The 23,075-nt window shown below is 37.9% G+C and overlaps 1 protein-coding gene across 1 annotated transcript; it reads right to left on the minus strand.

Moving 5' to 3' along the window:
• Nucleotides 1-52: 52 nt before the first annotated feature.
• LOC134853204 (eukaryotic translation initiation factor 3 subunit A-like) lies at nt 53-21,271 on the minus strand. Its single transcript, XM_063869163.1, has 9 exons — nt 21,208-21,271; nt 20,526-20,579; nt 13,400-13,733; nt 12,067-12,289; nt 5,474-5,614; nt 5,074-5,282; nt 4,555-4,726; nt 976-1,194; nt 53-286 (listed from the first exon to the last, which is right to left on the minus strand). The coding sequence occupies exons 1-9, from the start codon at nt 21,269-21,271 to the stop codon at nt 53-55; spliced, it is 1,650 nt and encodes a 549-aa protein (XP_063725233.1).
• Between the last annotated feature and the right edge of the window lie 1,804 nt (nt 21,272-23,075).

The raw sequence follows: 23,075 nt of genomic DNA on the forward strand, positions 1-23,075 counted from the left end.
GACGCTCTTCTAGCTAGGTAACAGTCATTAACTATACTATCAATCTATGAGACTATGTGCGAGTGAGTGTATATGTGTAAGTGTATATGTGGATACCTGGCCCTCCCCCTGCCCCCATCTTGAGTGCCCCTCCAAAAACGACACACTTGGCTCTCTCGTCTATGCTCAGCTGCACCTGGCCACTCCTGGCTGCTCCCAGACACAACTTCTGCAGCTCACCGGCATCGATTGAGTGCAGAATCTGCTGCAGTCGCTCCAGCTTCATCAACTTGTAGATCTCCGAGATCTGCAACACATCCATCACACGCTTTCCTTCATACCTTTTTCATCAACATGTATGACCATTTCACTCAGGAGCCACCAACCTTTCGCATCAAAATTAATTAGAATCTTGTAGATGATGCGAACATAAATATGACTTCTCAGACATTTCGAACCTAGCCAACCGAAAGTTGGAAAAGAGTCAATTAACGCAAAACAGAAAACTTAGCCAACAAACATTTGGGAAAGCCTCGATGAACGCACGTAAACGGTAAAAAAAGACTTGTTTTTAGAAAAAACCTCAAATTTCGAATTTCCAATAAAAAAAAGAGTTAAAATGCACTTATAAGCGTTTTCTCCCCAACTCGCTTTAGTGCGTGGTCCCCCTTTGTACTATTTTGAGATATACATATTTGGTGACGACCCTAAAATTTTTCTAAAGGCGCCTTTGGCGCCAATATATACTAATTTTGAGTGGGGATCGTGCGCCAAAAAACGCGATTTTATGGTCAAAAATTTCCAAAAAGTGCTTACAAGCCTTTTTTGGCCTGTTTTTCTAACTTTTGCCAGCGGCGCAGAAAATTTTACCAAAACGGTCTTTTTAGTGATTTGGGAGAGCTCGGAAAATCAAGTTGCTCGACCTAAGAAAAAAGAAAAACTTCTGAAAATCCTAGATCCGCCCCTGAGTGCGTGTATGGTTGTGTGTGTGTGTACCTGTTTTAGGACAGTCACCACCATGACAGGCTGGATGAGGGGGATGTACTTGGTCAACTCAGTGGTCGTCTCACCCTCACTCCCCTGCAGCTGTTGCTTCACCTCTTCCACACTTTTCAGCACAGTGTCGTGGATGTGGAGGGGGGCAAATGACAGCTGCAGACTGCGGTACAGATCCACCACACACTTGGACGCATGCTGCACCACCCCAAACTTCTCCTACACACAGAGCAGACATACACATTCAGTTAGACAGACAGTAGCTGTAGTAGTCGCATAGCCTCCCAAAGGATTTTTGAGTCACATTAATTAAATGTTAATATCAAGTTCGAGTTTCAAGCTTTTTCCACTAGTTACAATAGATGCACTCGCAGGCAATTCTCCAAGTACTTCTGTTTATATAGTAGCCCTAGCTGACAGAGCCATCAATTGAATGAAAAAACATGGCCAACTGACAGTGGAAAAGAGCAATGAACGCAAGGAACTGAAAAAAAAAACTGACTTGTTTTTTCAAAAACCTTCAAAAACTAGATGGCTTTAAAACTCTTTTAATACGTAGAAAAATTTATGAGGGACGCTTTTAAATTAACCCAACTTGAGAAAACTGGATCGATAGATGAAACTTTCATTTCGCTGGGAAATCTGATAATTAACTTCGATTTTAGCAATTAGAATTCGATCACGTTTTTCGCCACGTTTACAATTTCGCTGTTCGATTGTGGAGTTTGCCTTCCTTTTAACAATGGAAATGCACTGAACTTGAAAAGAAATCACAAGTCAAACCGCGAAAAATCAAAATTGAGCCTGAAAAAAATCAGCAAGACCTATATAAGAGTACTCACTACGTTCATTACTCTTAAAAACAAATTAAAAAATATTCAAGAGGAATGTCCGCTTGGGTTCCGCTTTTGTTCACATTTCGATATGTTGCGCTGAACTGACAAGTGCAATTGGTGATTATCAGATATGATCGGAGCAGTGTAGAATGACGCCAAAATATCTCCGAAAGATTCTTTTTTGAAACTTCCGAGAAAGGTTGTTGCATTTGACTGCTCTATTGATAGATGGTGACTAGCGAGATACTCGCGAAAGGTTATTCAGGATCTAAACATCCGGAGCGAAGTGAAAAACGACCTGACACAGCCGAGATTCACTTTGCAAGTTGGAAGAATAGGTGTTCACTGTTTTGAAAATTGTGCAGCAATGAGGCTCATGTGGCAAAATATTGTCCAAGATACCTATCGACCCCGACTGAACCGAATTTTTTAATTTCATTTTATTGTCCTTACTGAGAATGGTTTGTATCAATCTGCAGAAGTTATGAAAACACAGAAAAATGAGCCAGTCTACTCATTTTTGACTACTCTATACTCCAGTAACTGTACTCGCAAAGGAAAACATTTCAGCTTTTTTCCAACGATATGTAATATTATCAAAAATTGCAACAAAACACACCTTCAGAGTAATCTGGGCAGCAACGTCTATAATTTCGACCCTACTACCGGCCTAGGGTACTGTTACACTTTGGCCATGCTCATATAGCATGCCTTAGTTGTTAAAGCAAGTATCAACATCTGAAGATACCAAAAAAGCTAGAAAATAAGGAGTAGATACACATAACCTTCGTTAGCTACTTTCAGGAATAAGTAAATTGAGTTTATTTCCTTAACCGTTGAATAGAAAGCCAGCAACCTCTTTTACTGTATGAAGTTCGAAACAAGCTATTTGTGTTACTGTGGCCACAACTGATCTCATGTTACTGTTGACCGGATTACTCACATCCTCGGCTTTTATCAATGTTACAGAATTGGAAGGTTTAGCATCTTAATTGATACCATCCCCTCATGCAGGAGGCATACCCTCAGCGCAACTTCTATTAAAATATAGTCTGCCTGGTTCTCAAAAATGTCTCCAAAGAATTGCCTCTCTAAGTGCTTGCCTCTCTAAGCATGAGTTGGAATCGAATTTTATTTCTTGTCTGTCACTTTAATTTTTTTATAACAAAAAAAAATTGGTTTTGTTACAGCGGATATGCCAAGTGACTTTCTATTCAGCTTTGTTAATCTGTTTTTATCTACACAAAACTCTTTACATCCAGTTCCATCCAATCATGATCAAAACTCTTTGGCTTAGAATTGGCTGAAAAAAAAACAACTCGAGAATTTAAGAGGAGAAAACTGAAGCAAACACCAAATTGGTCAAGCGTTCCCACTTAGACCACAAAAAACCTGTTGTTTCCCAAAGCTAGCAACTTCATCGAAACATAAGATAGTAGGGAGTAGAACCAAAAAATTACTCGAAACAAAATCTATACAAATATCGTGCGTATGTTTACCAATATACGCGGGCGCGAATAACCCAAAACAATGGAGAGACGCTGGTTGAGCCAAAATGAAAACGTTGTAACAGTGATTTTTTGAACGTTTAACTAAAATGTTTTACTCTGGAAACAAAAAAAAACTTAACAAAACATTAATTCGGATTACGCCAGGCAAAAAAAGCATTACAGAAAAATTTTGACTTCGAAATCAGATTTTATAAATGCACAAGTTATAGAAACAGTTACAATTGCTTCAAAAAAGTGCTTCAAAGGAGCAAGCCGGCAGAAAACCAGCAGACAAACGATAGTCGGCCAATTCAATTTTTTCTGACACATTTTACTATCACACATTTTAGCAAAAAAAAGTCCGGCTGAGACTCGAAACTTTTATCTTATGATCAAAAGGCGTGTGCTTCACCATTCAACCAAGTAAGAAGAACCTACAAAATATTGAAATTTCATTATAAGGCAGAGACAGTTTCTCAAAGGTTTGTCAGACAAAAAAATCTCTACAAAAAAACTGTATTTATGATTACAAAGAGCACTATTCACAGAAAATAGAGAAATCGGAATTTTTCATTCTTTTGTAATCAGACAAAACCATAATTTATCATAATAAATCACTAAATGCTTTCTTGCAATGAAGAGGAAAAAAGAGGAACAACACAGCTAAAATTAATTGTGAGAAGAACAATTAAAGAAGGGAAAGAAGTTGACAACAGATTCAGAAAAGTTAGCACTCCATCACAGATTAGCTGGCATCATCACAGTAAAATATCAAATTGCTTTCAAACATAGTATGTTTCTTTAAATCGTAAAACATTCTGTGTCGACATAAAAGAGAAATGCAAGTACGACACATAACTTCTTTAGAGCAGAAGCTTTTCAGTTTGCAGCCAGTACAGATATTGGCCCAACTCCAAGCTCACACATTTGTTCTCAAAATGATGGGCGTTAGGTCTGGGCGTTGTCAAAACCTAACGTCTGGGCGTTACGTCGGATACTGAATTTGAGTGGAAAAACAATTGAGCAACTAAATGTTTATGTGATTTTGTAACGTTTTGTACCGGAAAAAACATCGAATGATTTGAATAATTATCAAGATTTGGTTGCTATTCGAATACGTATAATAATAACTTGTTTTATCCAGATTTCTACAGCTGCACTAAGAGGACTCTCTCTTCATCTTGGGAGAAAAAGATAGATTTTTATCTCTTCTAAAATGTGGTGTTCTGTGTGTTTATCAATGTGTTAGTTACCATGTCCATGAGGAGCTGTTGTCTGGTGGGTGGGGCGGGGATGCTCAACACAGCACACAGTCTGCGCTGGTTCTCAGTGTGCATGCTCATCATGTCCAGATACTTTGTGAGCCAGCCCTCCTGCGACTGGATGGGGATGGTGAGCACCGCCAGCAACACCACATTCGACAGGCTAAACACACAACCCACACAAGTGCCACAAAGCCTTCTTGTATAATTCCATACAACTTAACCACGTAAAATAGGCAATTCACAGTAGCGGGCATAACCAACTGCAGCAGTAGCAGATTATAGTAGCAGACTAGACTACTACACAGAGTTGCACAAAGTGACCTGCTTGGGACAGTATTTGCATGCAAAAGCTCATTTTCACACAAACAGCATAAAAATTGGACACTTTCCAAAAAATTCAAATGTGCATGCAAAATTGGTTGAAATTGTGAGATTGCTTGTGAAGATAAGGTGTGTTTATTTAAATGTGTGTCTTTTGTTTTCGTCTTTTAACTTGAATGAGTCTACTTGGCCAGTTCGTCCTGTGAGAAGCTCTTCTTGTAGTCTCTCGTGATCGTGTACACTCTCAGCAGGGCGGCTGCATGGTAGAGCATGTTCTGACTCTGGAAACAGACCAGAGCGAACTTGTGGTAGTAGTCCACTATCGTCTGGGGCCTGGGTGGCTTCTTGTAATAACTCAACAGAGAGTGGAAGTCATCTATCGCCTTGAACGCTTCCTAATAACAATACAACCCATACACAAGCTTTACTAACGTTTAATAAAATGATCATTTTCAGTTAAACTGAATACTTTGCACCATCGCTACTACAGAAAATTGAATTGGTTTGGATTATCTCAGCAGAAACTGCTTTTAACATACTATGGTATATAGCAATAGTAGTGGCGGTGGCGGTAGGAGTTTCTTACCAGCCATAGATCCATAGCAATTGCAGTGTCCAGTTGGAGCAGACGGGTCTTCGTGTGATAGTCCAAGGTCTCCTCACTTGTCAGGTCTATCGTCACGGCCACTCCTTGGTACTTCTGCACCTGCGCCAGGTGGTATCGCAGCTGCAACAGACACAAGAGTGAAAAGATGCACATTTCAAAGGTCAACTCTAATTCTAAACTCAACCAGTTAAAGCAAACAATTTTATAGGGTCAACAATTTAGTTTGCTATAAACCAAGGTGTGTTCCGCTCAATTTCAAAAAAAAAAAATATATCTTCAATTATTCCACGCAGTTACAGGCATTTCAAAGAACGATCGGACGACACCAATTGTAGGGTACCATATTAAAGCAATTTCAGTCTTGTTTGGATGATTGCAGAATAAAAACTTAACAGAAGTAGTAAGCATATATATAGTTCACTATAATCAGGAGGAGGGGGCTGTCAGTGAGATTTAACAGCAATAGTCAGCACGCATTGTATGAAAACCAATAGTCACCAAAGAATATGACTATACAATCAATATTAACCCTGTATTAAATAATCAGCAAAAATTACTTTGTAGTTATTCGATTTGTCACGACATATTGTATGAAAATACTTGTCATGATGAAAAAGTTAAAAACAACTGACATAACGGTTCGGCTTTATGTGAGTTAAACTGTAGCTGAACTCTAGAGCTAAACCCTAGCCGACAAGAAAAAAAGAGATTTCACAAAAATGTCAATCAGTGAGCACTAATCTACAAAAAATTGAAATGTATATGAAAAAAAAAACTAAAAATATTAAGCAAATGAGTCAAGAAACGTTTCAAAGTCTGATCTTTTAATTACGAAGTCAAAAGCAGCAACTGTTAAACCTGTATTATGAATCAAATGTGCCATGTCAAAACAAAACGAGCTGGACATGGCGGAATTTGAGTCTTGTATCTGTTCTCCTGTCATCAGTCCTATGACTGGATGGAAATTCTCATTTATCTTTTGATACAGGCTGGGGGGGGGGGGGGAATCACATGGGGGGAATCAAACGGAATTAAGTGTTTTATATGTTCCATATCACAGTCAAACAAGTCGTCTGAGAAACTGATTTTGAAGCTTTCTCAATTATGAAGACAATGTTTGGGATGTGAGGTAGGAAAAATGTCAGCCGCGAACACTCAAAGAACTTTCTACTTTCAGTGCTTACATCTTAGAATGAGATTTTGCAACTGGGGTTTCATCCGTTTTTAGACAGCAGCAAGGTAATGAACATTCTTTGTTACTTTCCGGCCAGCCATAACTAACACATTGGATAAGCGTATACCCCAAACAGATATTTCACGAATGCTGTCAACGGCTTGGCAAATTGATGCTCGCGTGAAACTGCACTATAATACAAAAAACTCCAGACTCAAGAAATCAAGAGAAGCCTGCTGTGTGCTTATGAGAACAAAAAACATGGAATGCTGTTGGAAGTAACCCTGTTCGATTCCAAGCCCTTGACTCGACAAACGAAAGGCTGACAGTGTGTTGAAAAAGAAACGTTATCGACCGTATGTATTAGGGCAATTTCTATAGGCATAATTGGTGTGGTAGCCATAGGTTAAACGTTACGTCTCAAAGATATCAATTTTAATCCAAACTTTGGAGAAAGGAAGACTATATCCGAATACTTCTCAGACGCATTATTCATGTGTTCATTGATCCCAGTGTTCATTGATGTTATGATTTATCTCCTCTTCACGAGCTAAAATACTTTCCTACTGCCAGCTGCGCTAATTATCTGTTGCAAGACACGTCTCAGTTTTTTTTATAGGGGTAGTTTATTTCTCAGAAAACTTGACCAACGTTGATTCGATGGCAGAGAGCAATTGGTCGGCCAGTCATTTGACCAGCACATATGCTTCCTTCCTGATCCTGAAACTTGTAGTCTATCGCTTCGTCTTCAGCTTTGATATGCAAACCTTCATCAGTACTTTTATGGCAAAGTCTTAGCGTAAGAACACTCAGAGAAGGCTTCTTTCAGGTTGAAAAAGCAACTTCTTTTGATCAACGCACCATTTTTGTTTGAAATTTATCGCCAGCCGCAGCTATGACAGCGGGGGCTCAGTTGCGACAAAAAAAATTGCGACCTAAATTATAATGAACGTTAGCGAAATCAAGTTAATTGGCAGAGAGGGCACTATCTGAGAAGAGAAAATGCAAGGATCTTGAATCTGAACCTTGAAACAGCTCCCTTTGCTTGTGTTATTTTGAATCGTATTTCCACCTAAATTTTTTGCGGGTCAATGAAATTGTTATGATCACCATTAAATAAGAATTATAGTATTGATTCAGTGGGCGAAAGAAGGCTCCAACGCTTTGAACAAACGCACTCTCAACGTTATCACCAGCAGTTGTCAAAAAATTCAGTAAGCCATGGTAAGCTTCATTGCGTAACAAATATGCGATCCTTTTTTTATGTTTGGGAAAAAGTCTGCTCGATTTCTCGCTGGTCTATCTTTTCTTCGACTGACTGTTTTTCTTTAGAGCCAATACTGGTTTTCACTCTTTCAGTCTGTTTATTGGTGTCTATCTTTAACCATCTTCCAAGGTCTTTTCTTGGCAGATTTCGCTAGTGTTTTTCAATGTTGTTTCAAGGACTTCTTCTTCATGGCAACTCCGCTCAATTTTTTCGCAGCCAGTAGAAAAACTTTTTTAAAAGTATAGCAAAACATTTAAAAACTGCAGCCAAGCGCCAATCCACTGCCGCATTATTACAGTGCGCAGCTGTTCTCTTATTTAATGTGCAGATGAGGTGATCAATTTTTTGTCTAAATTAAAAACTTTCGGGTCATTGGGTTCAATGCAGCATGCACTCAATATCAAACCTTAGCAAAACCAAACCTTAGCAATGTGACATCGCTATGGTTTGGTATTGAATAACGTCACTGCAGACAAAAATTGGACTTGTCCCATCTGATAAGTCATTGAGCTACGAGATTTGTATCGCTGGTTTACATCATAAGATGCATCGAAAGCGGGTATCATTTTGCAACCATTGTTAGTTAAGGTCTCGACAACTTTTGAATTTTAGCCCAAAAACTGGTTAAATGCAGGATTGATAAAAAACCTTATTCATCCAAACTATTAAGGATGTTCTGAGGAATTGCATCAAAAAAGATTTGTTTTCAGAGTTTCAATTCAATCTTAATGACCAAATGTTTTTGATAAGCCCATTCTCCCACTTTGATTAGATCTCTCTCGCCATAAAAAGGTTTTGGAAAAGTATTCGGTTGGCGATCATTGGATTTACTGGTTATAAGAGATGCTTTGAATCAGATAAAATCTTGATCAGAAACATTTTTGAATTTTGTCGGGAAAACTTTTTCCCAGATAGTAAGTCTCATCACTCTCCATATAAAAGTTTTTACAAAAACTCTGGAATTTGTCGGGAAAAAATCCATTTAAGCAGTTCATTTCTTAAGCAAAATTGATCGAGAGGCTCAACATTTCAGTAGCGAGATAGACACACGAAAACAACTAACAAAATCATCGCCCTCGGTTTATCAATAAAACCCAGCAAAGAGACCACATTTAGTTACTTTCATCAACGATCGCTCTCAGAAAAAGATAGATTTTACGAAACAGTCCATACTTTGAAATTGAAGATAAAGGTCGCAGAAAATTTGAGACTTTATGATTGCAGTTGACTATGATCTATTATGTGATTTTTTACACTGCCAAAAGCCGCTGGACCTTTCGAACAGTGTGATTTGAAAAGCTTCCTTTCGCTTCTAGGAGCATTCATATCTATATGTTGGTTTCTCAGATGGATCTTCACTGCTTTTGTGTCTTTTGTCGTCGTCTTCCTTTACCAGGATTTTTTTACTGAATCGCTCTGCTCTAGATTTGGAGTAATTGATCGACCCTCAAAAAGGTATTTGAAGTCTTGAACACAGTTGACAATTTTTTGCGGCAAAGAAAGGAAGAGCTGCTTCGCTCTTGGGTGAGTGGAGAACCGTTTTGGCATTACTCATTTAAATATCTAATAGTTTTGTGTTTTGCAGTGTATGAGTAGTTAAATGAGTAAAATTAACCGTTTGTTGGATTTCTTAAAAAAAAACATATCCGATAACGTCTAGTTTTAATTATTCAATTCTGAACGACTGTTCCAAGATTATATTTGCATTGTTATTTGCATTTTTTGCTTAAACTGGTCCTCGAATGGATTCCACAACCATAGCGCTTCTGCAGTTTTTCAGTTGAAACTTTTATTTTTCATTATTGCCATGGGTAGATTATTGCTGCATAACACACTCTGATTCTTGATCACCACCTCCTGACGCCAGTAACTGAAGATGATTTTTTTGAAGATTTGATCTGACGATATTAGTTGTTGCCTGAATAGCAGTTGCATTTAATGGTTGAAAATTGCTGCTGGTTTTATCCACTTCTTTTGGCAAACTTCATCCGTTAAGTTAAATGAGTGTCTTTTGAAATTTCAACTTTTTTCAGTTCAACTGGAATTGAAGCTGGTGATTATGCAAAGGAAATTGTTTTCTCTCTTCTAGCTGATATATCACATTGAAGACTTATGTCACAAAACGATTTTGAGCGCATTCGAATCCTCCAACTAACCACTACCCACTGTAGCTATGACTCGAAAAACAAACTGGTAGTCCTCAAATACAAAGATGGGGTTCCTGGGGGCGTAAGAACCGAGTTAACATCTTGTGCTCAAGCCGAGATGGAACACTTGGGTGTCCAAAAATTCAACATGCAAATTCGCTTTTCATTAAGATCATGAACTCAAATGTCAAACTTAACTAATCGCAAGCGTAAAAACGCTTGACGGCAGAAAAATTGGCTTTGAAATTTTTTAGTGATGTCGATTTTTTGACGGCTGTTTTTGAGAAAATGTTCTGACTATTTATTTTCCCCGTTTTATGATGATCAGTTTTAAGAACATATCAGATCTTGAGGTCAAATTATATCCCACCTCACTTTCATTCCAGACTATTCTGTTAAAATCATAAAAAAAAGAGACATAAATGATGCAAACTCCACTGATTTGCCCCCCAAACATCATAAAATAAAGTTCATCATTGAATGGATTAGCAATCATAAAAAATATTTATAGATCAGAAAATTTCCACAAAAGATGTGACAAAAGCTTCCCAGAAGATGCTAACTCAATAAAAATAATGTGAAACACTGAATCCCCGCATCCTCTATAGGACTGAAAGTACGCACGTCAAAAGCATCTATGTCACATCTGTGACAAGCGTTATTCTCTAGAACGGCCAGGCGACTCTTTATTACGGACAAAATAATACCGGCGGAAGGGCAGAAAGCCGAACAGCTGATGAAGATGACGAGACTACGAGTTCAACCCCTTCTGAAAAGGACGATTTGAATCGCTGAATGCAACTTCTCAACGGCCACCACCCACATCGGATTTTCAACACCTTTAGAAAGGAGCATCCAAAATATTGTCTACACTCATAACGTTGACTAAAACTGTGCAAAAAACAAGGCAGAACACCTTGCGGATAGTTTCACAGTCGGAAACACAGCCACATAGTTCGAATAATTCGCTCGGAGAATTACGCGATCATTCGGATAATAGGTGGCACAACTCTTATCCAGGTCCGATTCCTGCTCTGGAAGATGTTGGATTGCCAATACATGAATACACGGGAGGAGGAAGAGTCATGTCTATGGAAGCTTCATCCTCTTAAACTTTGTGTAGTTAATCAAATTCAGTATTTTAAAATAATTAATTTTGTGTTCGAAAATTTTTTACTTTTGAGATTGAATTTGTCTAACTGAAATTGGCCAAACTTGGAACCCACTTAATTGAGGTTTATTCGTTTTCAATTAAGCGAAAAATTTTCTTGTCTACTTTGAATGTATTTGTAAGTCACTTTAATTTGAATCAATATTAAATCAATGAGTGAAATGTCCTACGAGTGAAAAAGCTGAATCAATGAGAGAAAAAGCTGAATCAATACTAAAACATTTCCATCTGTCTCATAAGACCTTGTAGAAAACGAGGAAGACTAATTTCGAGGTTGGCCAATGATCGTAACCAGTGGAAACTACTTATCAAAAGTGACGTCAATAACTCGACATGAGGTGGAACAAAACGGCGAAGACGTTCTAGAAAATATGAGCGAACGGAATATAGCGCAAATAAACAGAACAGTTGCACCCCCTCCTCCTTGTTGTGTACTATATGCTTATTATTAAAACTTTTCGGGGCACTGGTAAAAGCAAATGTGTTCAACAGCCAAATACAACTTCGCTAGACTGATCGCGATATCTGAAGCGCTCATTTTTATCGCTGTTGCGACAATTCAAATCGCAGTATAATTTTCGGAATTCTGTTTCAGCTGCCACAAAAATTGGCGTTCTTTCGAAATCAACCTTGAAATCTTAGTTGAAATTAATTCAAAATTGATTTCGTTATTAATGAATTAAGCTGTGCGCAGAACAATCTGCGATTCTCTAGCCCTTCAAAAAACTAAATAAGAAGCAACTTTGAGGTGAAACCATCAGAAAGAAAACATTGCCTGCTTTTTTATGCTAATGATGATGCTCTTATTCTCACATTATCGCAGAGCCTTCTGAACTCTGTCTTTCTATCATACTCCTGGCAGAACTGAAATGCTTCCCTTGCGATGTCGTGGTACAATCGCTCCAGTTTGTTATGGTTCTTGAACACTTCCATGCAATGCCGGTAAGACTCCCAGAGGAACCTCAGCCAGGGCATCAGGAAAGTCCGATTAGTTCTGTCTTGTGTATCTTCGCTCGAAACAGCGCTCATCAAGACGCTGAAAAGCAACTTATGTCAAGTATAGAATCGCATTGCTGACCAGTATGCATAATGCAGAAGTAGCACTTGAAAGTTTAAGAAAGATACCAAATGCAACAAAAAAAGTCAAAAACAGGCGACAGACAGTTGCAGAGCGTATATTAGCTCTGTCATTTTTAGTCTACCGCATCATTTGTGATGAACACTTTTTTGCTAAATTCAACTCAATTCTGAGGAAACTGGATCAGTTGAAAAAATTTTAGTCCAATCTTAGCTTCAAAAATTAAAATCGTCTTTCGAAACAAGCCATTAGAACTTTTTTTAATAAAGAGCGTAATTTGTCAATTAGCAATGAAGTTGAATCGAACTAACAAAAGTCGAGGGTCAAACCTCAAAAAATCAATTTTGAATAGGAATATGTTGTAAGACTTTTTCCTGAAACGAAAATCACGCGCGAATCAAGTAAATGTCTTTACTACCAGGGGCTGATCTAGGATTCTTTGGAAAACTTTTAGGGTCAGTCACCAAATATGGATATCTCAAAATAGTACAAAGGTGGACCCTTTGGGTCGACAGGGGGTCGAATCCCGGAAGGGGTGTGCCCCACCCCCCCCCCCCCTAAATCCGCCCCTGTTCACTTCCTTTATTGGCGAAAACAAAATTTTCGTTCAGAATTCAAATAAATCTGATAAGATTTCCATAATTATGGTATATCTCAAAATTTGTGATTCTTATTTGAGCTAACTGCCGACTCACTCGCAGAAATTTAGTCTTGAAAACAGAATTATACAGAGCATTTTAACGACACAAACTTTTTGGAAATACGTTTTTGGAATCCTACGACTGATAAAGCCTCACTAAAATACCGCTCTTTGAAACCCCGACGAGGTTTCTTCCTGTCTTAAATTGGGCAAAAAAAGAACCGTAATCAAAAGTTACTTCTCTTTCTACCTGAGTGATCGCATTAGTAATAAAAATACAGATATTCCTCAAGGTAATCGTTAGTCTTTGTTCAGAAGACAATTTCTCTGCAACTTACACACGCTTTCGAGAGGTTATATTCAATCAATGGTACTTGAATGCGAAACTTTTTGGATTGTTGTGTTTGACTTTTGTTTGCTTGACTCACGATTCAGGAGAATTGATGCTATCCAGATCATCTATGTCCAGCACAGACTGCTGAGATTTCTCTTTTGCTTCCAGGGTGAATTTTTTAGCGAGCCGTAGATACTCTCTGACGACATCTTCCAGCGACTTGATATTGACACTTTGACAAAGCGCCTTGTACTGATAGAGCCCCTCTTTGGCAAGCTGCGACTTCTTGAGGCGTACACAGGCGTGCAGATATAGCTGCATAATGGGCTCATGGATATCTTTTTGCCATACTCGAGAAGTTCTCTTGCCTTTCACAATTTCTTGAAGCAGCTCTAGTGCTTCCTCATAGTTCTCGATTGCAAACAGCTCTAAATAAACACCCGCCATACACTTGCACACTTCCACTCATTTAGCATCCTTCTAGCATTTTGCCCATTTGAGCCCGCTCTCTGCTTATTCCCATAACAAAACTGGTTTACATGACCGGAAGCTCCTATTTACATAAGAACTAACACGAAGGCGAAGCAGAACTTACTAAACAAAAGCAACAAAACGTCAAAATGTAGCTGTAAAAAAGTAAAAACAGAGAGAAAAGAGAAGACAAAAATAAACTTTGTATATCCCCCAGACTCAGAGTCTAATGTAAAACAAACTTGTGTCACCAACGCAAGATGTTTAATGAACTTATCTAGCAGCACTCTAACAAAAAAACTGATAAAACACGAACTATTAAATTGGCAATATTTTAATGCGCTGCAAAAGTAGCACTGATTTAGGCGAGTTGTATCGGAAATGAAGAATGTACACGATCGCTTGTGTACTAAAATTGTTGAAAAAACGATATCTACAAAATTTTTATACATTGTTTCAATTGATGTTCAATAGCCAGCGTTAAAGAAGCATTCTAGAAACTTATCAAAAGCCAGTTGGAGCCGAAAACAAAACTGTTATCTTAAAAAATTTTGAGCTAAGAAATTTGAGACCAGAAATTTTCACACTTACTTGGAAAAGCAAAGAATGAACATCTAGTTTTCTGTCAAACAACGCAGTATAGGGCATACAGCTAAGAAATGAACGACAATTCAAACAGGAAAGGACACAGTTATACAAAATTAGGTTGGTAAAATTACAAAAATGAATTATTACAGAGAGGTAACAAAGCCGAAAATAACTTAACAGAAGCCGAAAAAAAAATCAACAAAACTTAGAAAAATCAACAAGTCCGCCTCTCCCTCAAAACACACACACACACACACACACACACACAAACATATATTTCTTTCTCATCAAATGAAACAATATGAGGCACAAAGCCAATATAATACAGGCTGAAACCTATCAAGACGCAAAAAAGGAATATAGAAGCGAGAAAAAAATGGCCACCTAACTACTAAGTCGCCATCGCCCTCAAAACACACAACTCGCCGAGACGCATTATGAAACCATGAAACCTATGAAATCAAAAAAAGTGTTTCATGAAAACAGTGTCTTCAAAATTTAAGTCAAAACTTAACGAAATTGTTTTAAAAAGCATTCAACAATAATTGAACAATGATCTGCGATGGATTCACACTGCAACACTTTGACACTTCATATGTTTTGTAATAAAAAGATCGACAAATAACATCCGAGTCAAGGATTCTGACAACATTGTTTCAACTGTTTCATACATTTTGAAAGAAGAGATTTTTACGAGTATAAGTATGTAATAGGGACTGAATAGCTTACAAGACAAAAATTCAAGCACATTGAAGCTAGGCATGTGCAATGAGCTCATCACAAATACTCAAATTCACCGATTTTCAATTTCAGTCCACTTCCCATTTTTAAATCACAGAGAATGCCGATTGTCTTCTTTTCCTCTTAAAGATAACAAACTCAATGAGGGTATGGCAACGATAAACTTTTTACCTTGAAAAGTTTTCTACCTTCAGAAGAGCGTTCTCTCGTACTTAGTGGTTCAATTACCCAAAAGCTGAATCTACCTGAATTTTTGCTATGACCATCTGACTGCAGAAAAAATCGCCTTTTTGAGAACACTGTTAACTTAAAAAATAAAGTATAAAATAAATACATCGTTTTTCCAATTGACAAATCGTTCAGTGCCTTGAACAAATCCATCTGATGTAACTTAACTGGATTACAAAAGTTTATAATTTCAATGGTTTCGTATTAACTTCCTGTTGAACTTTTCATCTTGGGTGAAAAAAACGGACCTTACTTTTTCCGATAATATGTCGCAACCACATGATTAAGAGTTCTAATTCCTGTGGGTCCCAATACGTCTTACTGCATTAAAAGAGCACCTTGATATATCTAAACTGCTATTTAAACAATCCGGGCTCTTGTCTATCGAGTTTTTAAGCAATGCAACACAATCGAAGCACAAAAGTGCTTCTTCAATCCGCCTTCAACCTATTCCGTATCGTGTATAATTAACTTTGAAGAGTTGCAGATTGATACTGAATCGATACTTTAATCTCTTGGAGAAATTACCAATTAGCTCTTGTTTTTGGTGTTAACATTTATGAAGAATTGGAGATTGATTTTGAATCGATGAATTTAGCTCCTGCTGAGGAAAGTTTATACGAATGTCTCTGAACAGATTGGAGAGCGGTTTGGGAAAAACCGAGGTAAAAGAAAAGCCGATTTTCTTCAAGGCTGATGCAAACTATTACCCTCAAACATGTTGCATCGTTAAAAAACACCGTGAAAAAACCCTTCATTTTCCATAATCGCTCTTCAATGTGTTGAAACACAATCGTATAAACTTTCCTCAACAAAGCTAAAAACATCGATGTAGTATCAATCTCGAACTTTTACCAAAAAATGCACCAAAAACATAACATTTGCAGCGCTTGGAAAGAAAATGTTACCAACCTACCGGGTTTCCTTAAGTCCTGGGAAAAATTGTTTAGTATACTAAAACATTCTTACGAAGGTTTGTTTAGGTCAGTAATCTATGCCAATGTTAGATTAGTTTCTCCTAATTTTTGGAAAATTCGTTTACTTAAGACAAAAAAAGTTATTCTATTAACCGAACAGAGAAGGTCAATTTACTATTTCAACAATTAAGCCTATGTCGTATTTGAGGTAAGGCGCAACAACCTCAACTTTATATACTGCAGAATGAAAAATCAACTAATGCGGGGATTGATTATAGACTGCAAAAGTTCAACCTAATACAAATTTTCTGATCTGTTATCAAATTTTTGTCATGTGTTTGTCATCATTCAAATACTGTGTTAGTATTTATACAAGATTTGATAGCAGTAAGAGGAAAAGACTATTTAGGTTAATTGCGTTAGCGACAACTCCAGATAGAGGGTTTCAGTATCCTTCTCTTCTATCATCAATAACTGACTGACCGAAAAAATTCTTGTATTTTTGAGGAGAAAATCGTACCTAACGATGAATTTTTGAACCTTGTTAGCCAAGTTTCATTCAAAACTTAAAGAGGAAAACCAAACGATCTATTTTCCAGTTTCAAGGAAAGCCTGTAACTAGAGGGGTGTTTTTTTCCAGTTTACTGAATAATGATTCATATGAATGGAAATTCTGAAAAATCAAGCTTGTCGGGGCGTAAACCACTCATGAAAGAAGAATTCTTCCATTTCGCTGCCTTCGTGAGCTTTCGGGAAAAAACCGTGTTATTATCCTAAACGGAAAAACTGATGAGTTTCCTAAACGGAAGAAAATGAGTTGTTATCCTGAAACGGAAAAAGTTCTGGAATGACTGATTGGATGGCTGACTGGATGGATTACTGATGCATCGATGGATGGCTGGATTGGCAGCTGATGGATGGATCGATGAAGGAAGGGTTAGCTGGATTGCAAAATGGAAGGTTGGCTGATGAATGGATGGCTGAATGAATCGATGGAAAGATGGATGGCTGGATTAAAAAATGGATCACTGGCTAGATGGAAGAAAGGCTTGCTCACACTGCTCTTATAATTGCTTCGAAGTTGATTTTTATAAAATTATTTATGCCATTGAAATATGCACAGCGAAAACATTTGAACTTTCCAAAGAAATAATAGAGCTTCTTTTTAAACGTGCAACTCGAAAAAAAGGTTTAGATAAAAAACAGTCCACTGACAAAAGAATGGCGCTTCATGAGAAAAAGCAAGCAAACCACGACAAACGTCCACGCTGTGGCAATTAGGCCGACAAAAAGCAAGCATGCGTACGATGCAGCTTCATACCCTGACGATAGAAAACACACAAAGCATGGCAACGTTCAATGTGTAGAGCAAATTCCGTGCGTATTGAGCGTCGAAATAAAAATTATAAAGCGGTAACAAAGCAGACAAAACCTGAGCCAATAAAAAACAAACCAATCACTCTTGACAGATTAAAATTTCTACAGCACAAAAAACCAATTCGATTAAACCGGCATTTCAAACGCAGAAATGATCAAAATTTGTATGCTACTAAACAAAAAAATAGAACTGAAATTCACCACCAATTTGTTCTAAGAACACGTTATTTACGGAAAAATTCAATTACCCGGTTGCAACACTCTTACTAATCACAAATGAAATTGTATTCGCTCAATTTGTTCGAATTGGTATTAAAAATCGTTTTATTTTTCCAACTCTGAACTGCCAAAATGAACTGTTTTTCATTGCCTTTTGCTAAACCTGCACTTCGAAAAAGCGTTAAAAGGAAATTTTACAGATGAATGATTGGCGCTTCACGAGACAAGGCAAATAAATTACGATAGACGTCCAAGCTGTCGCAATGAGGTCGACAAAAAGCCCGCATGCATACGATTGGTCTATTTGTTTTGTTTAAATAGGCCGATCGCGTGTATAAGGCCGATCGCGCTTCTCGATACAAAACAAAAAGAGCTTGGCAACGGGCAGAAAACCTTTGTCTTCATTGAAACTCCTAAAAAGAAAAAAATGTCGATAAGACAATTGAATGCTCATTGAGCGCCAAAACAAGACAAACCAAGCGGTAGCAAAGCCGACAAAACCTGAGCAGACTCACGATAAGCCGAAAATTATCGTAAAAAAAACTAAAATTATCACAAAAAATTTAGACAACAATCTTCTCATCAAACGACACAACCTGAGGCCGCTTAGCCGATAGGAAACAATTCAAACCTTTTCGAGCCAAGGAAAAGAAATAAACTGATATACTGTATTCCTAGTTGGCTTACAAGCAGCACAGAAAACATATCCGAAAAGAGCGTGCATTTCGAATGCAGATATGATCAAAATTTGTGTTAGACATAAAAAAAACAGACATGAAGTTGACCACCAATTGGAGTCAACCAGTGAACAAGTTATTGACGGAAAAACATCTTGTACCCGGTTGCGACACACTTGCTATTAATAAATGCAATTATATTAATCTCTCATTTATTCACATTGGTATAAGAAATCGTTTCGAAATAATTTGATTTTTATAGGAGTTCTTATTCCATTAAAAACTGCACTGCTAAAAATGATATACTATTCCAAAAAAGGGTTTTAGCATAGCATTGCACTAAACGTGCAGTCCAAAAAATGGTTTAGATAAAGGACACTCCACTGACAGAAGAATGGCGCTTCTGACAGAAAAGGCAAATATATCATGATAAACGTCCGCGCTGTGACAATGAGACCGACAAACAGCAAGTATGCATACGATCGGCCTATATGTTTTGTTAAAGCAGGCCGATCTTATGTAAAAAGCCGATCGAGCTTCATACCCTGACGATACAAATCGAATTTAGCATGGCAGCCGTCAGAAAATGCGACCAAATCCGCAAAAAAAAATTGATCTTTGTCTTGATTTTTTCTTCAAAAGATTCCCTGCTCAGAAAACAAGCCGACAATTGGATGCTTATTGAGCGTCGAAGAACGCGGCAGCAAAGCCAACAAAACCTGAGCGGACACACAAAAGGCGAAAATTATCATGAAAAACACTCGAAAAAAAATTAGCCCCTCCCAAAATATTTGGACAACAATCTTCTTTTTCTCATCAAATGACACAGAATCAGGCCGCTAAGCCGACCTAAAACAAATCAACTCATTTTCAGCCGAAGAAGGGAAAATAAAACTGATATACTGTATTCAGAAATGGTAAACTTATAAACTGCACAGAAAACAAATTGGAATAGAACGAGCATTTCAAATGTAGACCTGATCAAAATTTGTCTGTTAGAGGGCAAAAAACAAAAGCGAAGATGATCACCAATTTGAGTCATCGCGTGAACAAGATAGTTACAGTAAAAAACGTCAAATATCCTTGCTAATCAATAAATGCAATTGTGTTCATCTCTAAATTTGTTCACGTTCGTATAAGAAATCGTTCCGAAGGAACTTGATTTTTATATAATTTCTTATGCCATCGAAGTCTGCACTGCCAAAAACTTTTCCAAAAAGGGTTTTAGTATAGCCTTTTGGTAAACCTGAACTTTAAAAAATGGTTTCGATATAGGACACTCTAGTGAGAAATTAATGGCGCTTCGCGAGAAAAGACAAATAAACCACGATAAACGTCTGCACCGTGGCAATTAGTTCGACAAACAGCAAGCACACATACAATCAGCCTATATAATTTGCTCTTCGATTTCCTCACAAGAAATGGGCCCTGGCTAGATTCAAATTAAAAACCTGTTTTCCCAGGCATGAAAGCTACCTCTACGCCAAATTTACCAATAAATTTAATTTTGAGTGTTTAATATGGTAAACAATCAATTAAGACAAATTCTGTTGGACAAATTTTTTACCAAGCAAAAAAGTTTCAGTTTGATGGCGCTAATCGCAAGAGTACAGATTCTCAGTCGGGGTTTAGTTCTCTTTCCTTATGTTCGCATGGCCTACAATTCGTAACTACTAATAAATTTGGGACTTGAGTCACAGAAAAGCTTATTAATTTAAAGGCCTGTTTAAATACTCCTATTTTTATAAGGGACCAAAGCAATAAAATTTCCTTAGTACCCATCCCATATCCGCACCACTTGCAAACTGATTTTCATAATATTGTGAACAAAAACTGGCTTGGGAGTGATATTGAAACGAGCGCTCATTTTCGCGCCAATAAAAACCTTACAAGACCTTGACTCCTCATAAGTATTACCAAATATAGGACAAAACTTGGCTCAACTTCCAAAAAATTCCAAAAAGTCTAAGCTGAAGAACTATTTCTAAAAACATGGCCTTACCTTGAGCTCGTTTGAGCACATTTTGAGGCTTCGGATGGCTTTTATACATCAACACTAAAATTACAAACACAAAACACGTCACTTATCACAGTTTTTCATACGTATAAAGGAGAGGATTCGAAGATTCAACGATAGGCGGGGAAACATTTTATTCTGCGTTTCAAAATGGCAAACAAATGAGATGATCCACAATCTGGTGTGTCTTTTTTTAATGGTAATCAGAAGGTCAAAAGTATCATAGTAACCGAGGTTACAGTCAGGAGTCCCTTCATCACGTATTCCAGTCAAAATCCTTGGAATTTTCTAGATATGGAAGTGATAATGATAAAAGAAGATGACAAGTGTTTACGTCCTTTTCAATTAAAGTCGATACGGGTTACGTTTCTTCAATAAGAACACGCAACTCTACACGAGAAAATATAATATACAAAAGTTACAAATAAAAAATTTCGTCGAAGGTTATTTTGTCATTTATTGTTCCGAGTACGCAAGCGGCGTTCGCAATCTGTATTGCCAGGTAGATTCTCTGTTTTATAAAACTGCCTGCTCTGGGTTCATCAGTGCATATGCTTAGGTTCTTACAAAGCTTGCTCAAAAAATTTCTGTGTTGGGGCCGGCCGCGCCCTGAATTTCAAAAGCCAGCCGTTGAAAAAGATACCCATCATCTTCAAGATCTTTATACTTGACATTTTTTCGCTCTTCCGCTTCAGCGGCAGCCATACCATGGTTACAAACAGACCCGGCATTAATCCTACAAGGAGCTAAGGAATCTACTACCGTTACATACCACAAGAGCTGCTTACCAACAGCCCATGGAACGAGTGTCAAACCATCTGGTCGCTTCTGATCGGTCCTGTAGTGTAACAGTCGCCTACTTCGGTCACATATGAGGCTTAAGAAAAATAGGCCCTATAACCATTGGCTCAAGAGTCAGGGACACTATCTCTTGTGTTTTTCTACCTCAAGAACGGTCGGAGCCAATTCGGTTCGCTTGCGACATGAGACTAGAACCCGTTAAAGCTTAAAGGCTACTACCAAAATATCCCCCCACTAGAAAATGAGAATGGCCCCATACTTAGGTCTCAAAATACCCAAAATACGCGAACGCCGTTAAAAACAGGGTCGGAACAATCCGTTAAGTTACTTTTTATTGGACAGTGGAACTTTGATTCATTTCAGATAGATCAACCTAAAACTCGCCTTATCTCAACATAACAATCAAAAAACACACTCGAGAAATTTAAATTGGGGACTCACATGTTGATGTACTCGAGTACAGGAAGTAATTAAATTGGTAAGCAACTCAAGAATTAGGTAATATAACTAAATAAGTTTGATACTGGTCAGTTTTGGTAACAGAAGTAAGTTCTGGCTCTAGAATTTGAGTTTTTGTATGAACCATTGGGACACTCAAGCTGTCCACCTTTCCACTGAAGGCTCACTCTGGTTCGTTCCGAATAGTCGTTCTCTCTTCATTTTATTATCTCTCCTCCTATTTCGGTATCAGTCTATGTACTATACTCAAGGTCGCTAAATCTTCATCCTCTGTCGGCGCCAACCTCACTCGCTCAGTGACTTCCTCGATCAGGCTCGCATGGGGATGTGGACACCAAGAGGGCCTGAGCAACTTCCACACCACTCCCAGATTCGTGGTCATTGTGCCGTTCCCGTTACCCATTCTTAGTTCTACTCTTTTACTTGAGCGTGGCACACTTATCATGTAACAGTCGCCTACTTTAGTCACATATGAGGCTTAAGAAAAATAGGCCCTATAACCATTGGCTCAAGAGTCAGGGACACTATCTCTTGTGTTTTTCCGCCTCAAGAACGGTCGGAGCCAATTCGGTTCGCTTGCGACATGAGACTGGAACCCATTACAGCTTAAAGGCCACTACCAAAATACCCCCCCACTCTAGAAACAAAAACGTCCCCATACTTAGGTCTCGGGATACCCAAAATACATGAACGCCGTTAAAAACCGGGTCGGATCAATCCGCTTAGTTACTTTTTATTGGACAGTGGAACTTTGATCCATTTCAGATGGATCAACCTAAAACTCGCCTTATCTCAACATAACTATCATAAAATGCACTCGAGAAATTTAAATTGGAACTTACATATCGACGCACTTGAGTATGAGGAGTAAGTTATAACTGAGCAGCTTGAGAATTAACTAATATAACTAAATAAGTTTTAAGGCCAATTAGTTTCAATAACGAAAGTAAGTTCTGTCTCAAGAATTGAAGTTTTCGTTTGGACCATTAGGACACTCGAGTAGTCCTCTATTCCGTTGAAGGTCCACACTATTCCATTCGAATAGTGATCCTTCCTCAAGTCAATGTTGTTTTCTCCTGTTTTCGGGATAAGACAGCTCTACTCTCTTGATATTTCGTATCGAGAAATTGCGAACAGCAATTTCCTGCCTTTTTCTTGAGTAGTTTCCCGCAATTGTTAATTCGGGTGTTCTGATTTCTGACTTTTTCATTTTCAGTTGGTTCGAGAAAATTGAGCATGACATGCTCAATTCGAATTTTGCAAAATTAAAATTTC

Source organism: Symsagittifera roscoffensis, chromosome 8 (assembly GCF_963678635.1).
Source record: "Symsagittifera roscoffensis chromosome 8, txSymRosc1.1, whole genome shotgun sequence".
NCBI classification, from domain to species: domain Eukaryota; kingdom Metazoa; phylum Xenacoelomorpha; order Acoela; family Convolutidae; genus Symsagittifera; species Symsagittifera roscoffensis.

Bases quoted from the DNA above. Each gene is read 5' to 3' on its own strand.
- LOC134853204 (XM_063869163.1), bottom strand. From the start codon at position 21,271: ATGCCGGGTCTGTTTGTAACCATGGTATGGCTGCCGCTGAAGCGGAAG. The intron at 5,283-5,473 runs GTAAGAAACTCC...TATTGTTATTAG, and splicing joins TTGCTATGGATCTATGGCTG to GAAGCGTTCAAGGCGATAGA. The intron at 4,727-5,073 runs GTAGACTCATTC...TTGTGTGTTTAG, and splicing joins TCACAGGACGAACTGGCCAA to CCTGTCGAATGTGGTGTTGC.